Source organism: Benincasa hispida, chromosome 10 (genome assembly GCF_027475165.1).
Source record: "Benincasa hispida cultivar pf3 chromosome 10, pf3_genome.v1.1, whole genome shotgun sequence".
Classification (NCBI taxonomy): Eukaryota; Viridiplantae; Streptophyta; class Magnoliopsida; order Cucurbitales; family Cucurbitaceae; genus Benincasa; species Benincasa hispida.
The window spans coordinates 57796955-57805173 of NC_143487.1; the positions used below are offsets into that span (position 1 = coordinate 57796955).

The window sequence follows — 8219 nt, forward strand, 5'->3', positions numbered from 1 at the left end:
AAAAAAAAATTAACCAATTAATATATTTAATGAACGTCATATTAATTATAATCTATTACCTAACCATTTTTATAATGAATTAATTTCAACATTAGTAATTTTAAGTCTTAATTAAATAATATAAGAATATATATTTTAATAAACAATATATTTTATAAAAAAATATAAAAAAAATATGATATATATATATATGTATATATATATATATGATATGTTAATAGTAATGAACAATAAATAATTAACCGATCAATAATGATTACATGTTTATAATAAATGATCAAATTAAATTAATCTCAACAAATAATTACTTAATTTTTAGAAAAAACAATAAAACAATAAATTATTATTATTAGAAATAGAATTTTTGTATTAATTAAATTTAACTAGAAATAGTTTAACATAAAAAAGTGAGTAATTTGAAAAAGATGTAGTGAATTCATATTTCTTCAATGAAGCAACCAATTTAGTAAACCAACACCTCGAAGTCAAATGACATACAAAATATAATGGATATCATTTATACCATTGATGTACTATAATTTAATTAATTGTGTTGTGGTGGATGTGATTTGTTTGATTATGGTGGGTATTGTTTTTCTATTTTTCCATTTTGATATGAAATTGTCATTTGATTAATTTAATTTTGATGGCAATATTTAGGTTTTCACATTAATTGTGCTCTGCTTTCGAACTTTTTATTTGATTATAATGTTATATCTTAATTACAATAATTGTGTTACTTGGTATAGTAAATATAAAGTATATTAGCAAATCTATTCTATTTAAAAATAAGAAAAATTTTCACAGATAGAAAAAATATCAAACTATTTATAGAAATAATAATAATAAAAAAAAACAACAGATAGACATTGATATCAATGATAGACTTTTTTCCGTTTCTATCATTAATAAACACTAATAGACTTTTATCAGTGTCTGTCAGTGATAGACTTATATCAGTTTCTATCATTGAGAGAATTCTATCAGCATCTATTTGTGATAGACATTGATGACAATGTCTATCACAACTATCTAATAGTAGCAAAACTCGAATCTAGCATCCAACTTCATGGGTAAATCAATACCAAAACATAAGGGTGTTCAAGAACCAAACAAAATTAACCCAAAACGCCCAAAATCTTACCCCTAACTACCAAAATCTAGTGAACTCTAGCAATGGCGGCAACAAAGACAGCGGTGACGAGGATTGGTTTGCACGGATCTAAGAGTTAGAGGAAGAGAGAGAGTGAATTGGGTAGAGAGAGAAAAATTGGGCACCGACGATGACGTACAACCAAATCTGTGATGTAGACCCAAAAAGCAGTGGATTCATGAGTGCAACGACTGCTAGACGTTAGTGAGTGTGGGCTAGAGAGAGAGAGGTTAAGATCAGATCGAAGAAGAAGAAGAAAGTGTGTGGATAGAGAGAGAGACCGAGATTAGACCAAAGAAGAAGAAGAAAATGTGTGGATTAGAGAGAAAGACCAAGATTGGGTTAAAGAAGAAGAAGAAAGAGAAGGAGAAGGAGAAGGAGAAGGGGGAAAGATGATTAAACTTTGCTATTTTGTGTAAATAGTTTCCTTTCTTTTTCTATTTTTGAAAATCATCCTTAAATTTTTTTTATATGATTGTGATGACAAATCATCAACCATTAATTTGGTATTTTAAATTGTATAACGAATGTCTTTTATATTTCACATATCAATGGGCTGATATACCAAATTTAAATTAAGAGAAAAGAGAACATCAACGATATTATTAATATATAACTTTAAATGTGAAGTTATATCATTCATAATAACATATATTAGGTATAATAGTATAACTTCAATTGTACATGTCAGATTAAATATTACCCTGGTGTATTAGTAGTTACCACTAACGACAGTGGATCAAAATTTATTTAAATTATAATATTTATGTATCAGTAATATATTAATAATCGTTAAAAAATAATTTGAAGTTTATCATTAATGTATAGATCAACACTCACTAAGTTCATTTAGAATATAACAATGGTGTTGATAGTGTAACAAAACTCATTCGAAATGTAATCCAAGGTATTTTATTAAGGTATTGGTAATATATTAATACTCATTCAAAATGTAATTTCAAGTATATCATTAATATATTAGTAGTTTAACAACATTATTTATTAAAATTTCATTTAAAGTATATGACTAGTTTATTAAAATAATTTCAAGTATATATATATTTAAAAAAATTTAATTTTTTTTTATGTGTCATTGACCTATCCTACAATTGTTTAAGATCCACGAACCTATTAAACATGACAATTAAAAGTTTAATCTCTTTTTTTAGTATGGTAGGAGTGGGGGATTCAAACCATAAATCTTGTGGTTAATAACGCTTTCGTATGCCAGTTGAGTTATGCTTTCTTTGATGAACTTTAATCTTTTTTTTCTTTTTCCTTTTTTTTGGATAATAAAGTCCATTCATTAGTTCATTACACTTTCCCAGCCAGAAAGAAGGCATAATAAGAAAGTGTCAAATATTCTGATTACAACGAAAAATCATCCACATAGGAAAATTAGAAAGCCAAATAAAAGAGGTTGATGACAAACCACGACGAGCTAGATCATGTGCCGTCCTATTCCAATCTCTCCTCACGAAGCGATATTGGACAGATTGAAATGATACCATATTTCAAATATCCTCAATTATAGAATTAATCTCCAAACAGGGTTCGACGGAAAGATTAACCATAATCATCAACATCTGACAATTTAATCTCTTATTACAAACAAAATATAATTTTATATCTAATATTATTGGTTATATTTTGAAATATTGAATATGTCGGGAATGTATTTGATACTTTTAAATTTTATAAACCTATTTGACACCATTATCAAATTTTAGGGCTAAATTTATAATTTAATGGAGATAACTTTCACAATTCTCAATTTTTGTCAATCCATTGCATTATCCAGTTGAAATCCAACGTTTCTAATTTTAGTCCATAGTATCTTCTCATTGTTTTTATCTGCAAACTCTACTGGCTGATTGACATAATAAAGATGCCCAAAAGAAACAATTCACTCAAGTCCAATCTAACAGATCAAGAAAGGAAAGTAGAGAGAACCTTAAAATCTATAAACTTCATCATCAAATTGATGAACACTTTTAAATTCAAGTTCTAAGAGAAAAAAAAAGAAGAAGAAATAAAGTTAAAAAAAAAACATAAAATCAACTAATTAGTGGCATTCTTGGTTGGACAGAAAACAGCTTTTTGCCAATCCAGCTGAGATATTATTTGACTTTTTAATCTGCCAATATCAGAGATAAATTTCTTTTTGTTTAAAAAAAAAAAAAAAGTCACAGTGGGGTCCCTAAATCACATAGCCAAAAATTATTCAATTGGTAGTAGTAAAGATAAATGGTTCAAACTAAAGGTGGTCTTTTTCTTTTTGAAAATAAGTAAATAAATAAATAAATTTAAAGTCTTTGCTACCCAATTTCCTTTTCCTCTGTTTCTTAAGGCATTGTGTTAGTTAACTAAGGTTGAAGAAGTAGAGCAGCACTGAGGCTTTTTATGAAATGTTAATGCTCTCTGTGCATCTATTTAATGAAGAGTGGCTCTGAATTGAAAATGGTGTAAATGGGCATTTGATTTTGGGGGTCAATTGATTTATTTCAGTTTGGGTTTTTTTCTTTTCTTTTCTTCTGCACTTAATTCGAGTGTCACTGCAAATTTTGGGGATCCGGGTCCTGTGTTTTTAGGGTTTGACCCTCTAAATAATTAATCTTCTTCTTCTTCTTGAGGTGTAGCTACTTTTGGTTTCACAAATTTTCTTGTGGGTGTCGATCCTTTTTCAAATTTCCTTCATGAATGCCTTAGATTTGATGTGGGTGTTCAATTTCACACCAGAACGAAGCTTGTTTTAATGGCGAAATAAACCCCATTGCTGTGTTTCAACTCAAGCTTTAAGCCTCTCTTCATTTTTGGGGTTTTTCTTCACTTGGTTTTGATGCATCATTCACTATGGAAGCCTCTATCTCATTGTGCTGCTTTGATTATGGATAAAAAGAGTAGAAAAAAAGATGGGTCCGATTCAGCGATGGATATCAAGAAACACAAACTGATTCTTCGAAAACTTGAAGAACACAAGCTTAGAGAAGCTCTTGAAGAAGCTTCTGAAGATGGGTCTCTCTTCAAGTCGCAAGATGTGGACTCTGAGCCATTACCCAACGATGACAACAGTGGCTTGGGCCGATCACGGTCGCTTGCTAGGCTTCAAGCTCAGCGGGAGTTTCTCAAGGCCACAGCTATGGCGGCTGATCGTACATATGAATCTGATGATGCCATTCCTGATCTTCATGAAGCTTTCTCTAAGTTTCTCACAATGTACCCAAAGTATCAGTCCTCAGAGAAGATTGATCAGCTTCGTTCGAATGAATATTCCCATTTGATTAAGGTATGTCTTGATTACTGTGGATTTGGGCTGTTTTCTTATGTTCAGAGCCTTCATTATTGGGAGTCTTCTACATTTAGTTTGTCTGAGATTGCTGCTAATTTGAGTAATCAAGCTCTTTATGGTGGTGCCGAGAGAGGGACTATAGAGCATGATATAAAGAGTAGGATTATGGATCATTTGAACATACCTGAGCATGAATATGGCCTTGTTTTTACTGTTAGCAGAGGGTCTGCTTTTAAATTGCTGGCTGAATCATACCCTTTCAATAGCAGCAAGAAATTGTTGACTATGTTTGATTATGAGAGCCAATCTGTGAATTGGATGGCTCAATGTGCTAGGGAGAAGGGTGCTAAAGCATATAGTGCTTGGTTTAAATGGCCAACTTTGAAACTTTGCTCGACCGATTTGCGGAAACAGATAACGAACAAGAGGAGGAGGAAGAAGGATTCTGTTGGTCTGTTTGTGTTTCCTGTTCAGTCTAGAGTGACTGGTGCTAAGTATTCATACCAGTGGATGGCTTTGGCACAACAGAACAATTGGCATGTTTTGCTTGATGCTGGATCCTTAGGTCCAAAGGATATGGATTCACTTGGTTTATCACTTTTCCGACCGGATTTTATCATAACATCGTTTTATAGGGTTTTTGGGTATGATCCTACTGGTTTTGGATGTCTTCTGATAAAGAGATCAGTGATGGGAAGTTTACAAACTCGGTCTGGATGTACTGGCTCTGGAATGGTGAAGATAACCCCTGAGTATCCCATGTATCTGAGTGACTCGATGGATGATCTTGACAGAGTGGGTCAATTTGAAGGCGACCAAGTTGCTGGGGTTGTGGATAAAACATCTGAAACTCGTCAGGGATCACAACTGCCTGCTTTCTCTGGTGCCTTCACGTCTGCTCAGGTGAGGGATGTTTATGAAACAGAGATGGATCATGATAACAGCTCTGACAGAGATGGAACAAGTACCATACTTGAGGAAAGTGAGACTATTTCTCTTGGGGAGGTGATGAAGAGCCCGGTGTTCAGTGAAGATGAATTGTCAGATTGTTCGATTTGGATTGACTTAGGACAGAGTCCACTAGGATCTGATAATGCAGGTCAATCGCACAAACAGAAAATTACTTCTCCTCTGCCTCAGCATTGGTTAAAAGGAAAGAAGAACAAACTACTCTCTCCTAAGCCAACTTCTAAGATCCACAGCGAACCAACATACAACAATGACAAAGATTTTAACTTGGGGCCTTATGATGAGCAACCTGTACTTTCTTTTGATGCTGCTGTCCACTCAGTCTGCCAGGAACTGGGCTGCATCGAGGAGGTTCCCAGAGATATATTTGCAGAAACAAGTGCCACATCGGCTAATAGCAAAAATGACTCCCCTTACAGAGTTGTTACGGAGATCCATGAAGTAACAGAAGATAGTAAACCACTTTCCAATGGTCCCTCGATAAAATCTACGTTAAATAATGGATTTCATCTTGATATTTCTACATCCGAGTTTTGTTATCGTGGGCTGGAAAATGGTACAACATCAGAAATATGTCCGGAGATGAAGGAGAGTGCCATTAGAAGGGAAACAGAAGGTGAATTCAGGTTGTTAGGGAGAAGAGAAGGAAACAAACACGTTGGTGGAAGGTTTTTTGGTTTGGAAGAGAGTAATATGCAAAGCCGAGGAAGACGAGTTTCTTTTAGGATGGAAGAGAATGGTAAGGAGCACTTAAGCCATAACATCGAGCCCGGAGAAGTATCTGTGACGAGCTTGGATGATGAAGATTATACAAGCAATGGAGAGTATGATGATGAGGAAGAGTGGAACAGGAGGGAGCCTGAGATTATATGTCGACATCTTGATCACATAAATATGTTAGGTCTGAACAAGACTACACTTCGACTTCGATTTTTGATCAATTGGCTCGTCACGTCGTTGCTTCAACTAAAGTTTCCCGGTTCAGAAGGAAGCAACAAAGTAAACCTAGTTCAGATTTATGGACCAAAAATAAAATATGAAAGGGGAGCAGCAGTAGCTTTCAATGTGAGAAACAGAAACAGGGGACTAATCAATCCAGAATTTGTTCAGAAGCTAGCTGAAAGAGATGGCATATCTCTTGGTATTGGATTCCTCAGCCACATTCGGGTTTTAGACAGCTCGAAACGGCAACATGGTGTTTTAAATCTTGAAGAGTCATCCCTGTGCAGGCATACTAAAGATGGCAGGCATGGGAAGCACGGATTTGCACGGCTTGAGGTTGTAACAGCTTCATTGGGATTCTTGACGAACTTCGAAGATGTTTACAAACTGTGGGGATTTGTGGCCAAGTTCTTAAATCCTTCATTTATCAGAGAGGGAACACTAGCTTCTGTTGAAGAAGGTTCTGAAACAACCTGAAGCTGCAGTTGTTATTGGTGATTTGTTCATAGAGTTAAAGGAATCATTTTTTTTTAATTACTTGTTATATTGTTTGGAGAAGATAGGTATTATTTTGAATTTGAATCTGCTTATATTCTAGGGTGGCTCTTGAATGCAAGCAGAAAGCTTTGTCAATTTATGTTTATAATTGGTTAGATTTAGATTGTCTCCTTTGAGACTATTGTAGAGGCAGCTTTGGGGATTTGTCATCTTGAAGAGGTTATGTAAACTTTAGGCTATTCCACATTTACACATGGGCCCTATGTTAATTTGAATGAAGCCTTTTCTTGCTTGCCTCAATTTTCAACTTTAAACTAGTGGTACAATCTAAATAAGTGGTGAATATATATGTGTATGTATATATATATTTATTAATTTTTAATTTTACAATATGTGGAGTAAAAAAATCGAACTTCATACATTGGAGTTGATAGTAAAAGATTATGCTAGTGGGAGAAATACTCGTATCGGGAGTAAGTGGTGTCGTTGTTACTTCCTATTAGACAAGTTTTCATGTTTTTTTTTCCCACAAAAAGTGATTGATTAGGAGTGTTTTTTATGGTTGGTCTTAACTACTTTTTCTTTTCAGGTCTTCATCATTTCAATTATGTTGGATGCTATTAATTAGTTGGAATTTAAGATTTTTTTTTTGCTAAGTTTAGTGTTTTCGTCTTTTTATCAACCTCATCTTGTGGCAAGCTTTGGGTATCTCATGATCGGAATTGGACATTACATGTTTTGAAAGTTTTGTTAGTTGAATTATATACTATTTATTTCTTTTGGTTTTTCATTGATATATACTTTCATATATCCATATTTCAGAAGGTGAGATTCAACCATTAACTTCTTGGTTAATTGAGTTATGCTTATGTTGAGTAGTCCATAGGTTCAACATCCATATTTTTATGATATCGTTAAAAAGTTAGTGAAACATAAGAAAAAATCAACAAATTATCAATAATATAAATGCTATATTATAGAAAATGCCTTTAGAACTTTGTACTTGGCTTCAATTGAACTTTTAAAAGTTGCATGATACTCTTAAACTTTCCAAAAGCGTTTTTTTTTTTTTTTTTTAAATTCATAATATTGGTGTATGGATTGAAACCTTTAATCTATGTCTTATTTTGATAACACTTTTAAACTTTCAAAAGTTACATTAATACACTTGGCGTTAAAAAAAATTATAAATACCCATAATTACTATTAGAGTATGAATGTAAACTCTTTATTTATACCCTATCACTTTATACTTCCATTTTCCCTCTCTCATGTACTTTGACCATGTTTACCAATCTGTAATGAAAATCAGTATGATTGTAATGGAATTTCGTTGATAGATCAATCGTAATGAGCTAGAATCGCAAA

General features: G+C 33.0%; 1 protein-coding gene across 1 annotated transcript; it reads left to right on the forward strand.

Annotated features, from left to right (window-relative positions):
* Positions 1–3460: 3460 nt before the first annotated feature.
* Positions 3461–7151, forward strand: LOC120088814 (uncharacterized). The gene has a single exon (XM_039046256.2). It carries the CDS (start codon positions 3993–3995, stop codon positions 6828–6830), a length of 2838 nt encoding a protein of 945 aa, XP_038902184.1. The 5' UTR covers positions 3461–3992; the 3' UTR covers positions 6831–7151.
* The last annotated feature ends 1068 nt before the right edge of the window (positions 7152–8219 follow it).

Coding starts and splice junctions, on each gene's coding strand:
- LOC120088814 (XM_039046256.2), top strand. CDS start 3,993: ATGCATCATTCACTATGGAAGCCTCTATCTCATTGTGCTGCTTTGATT.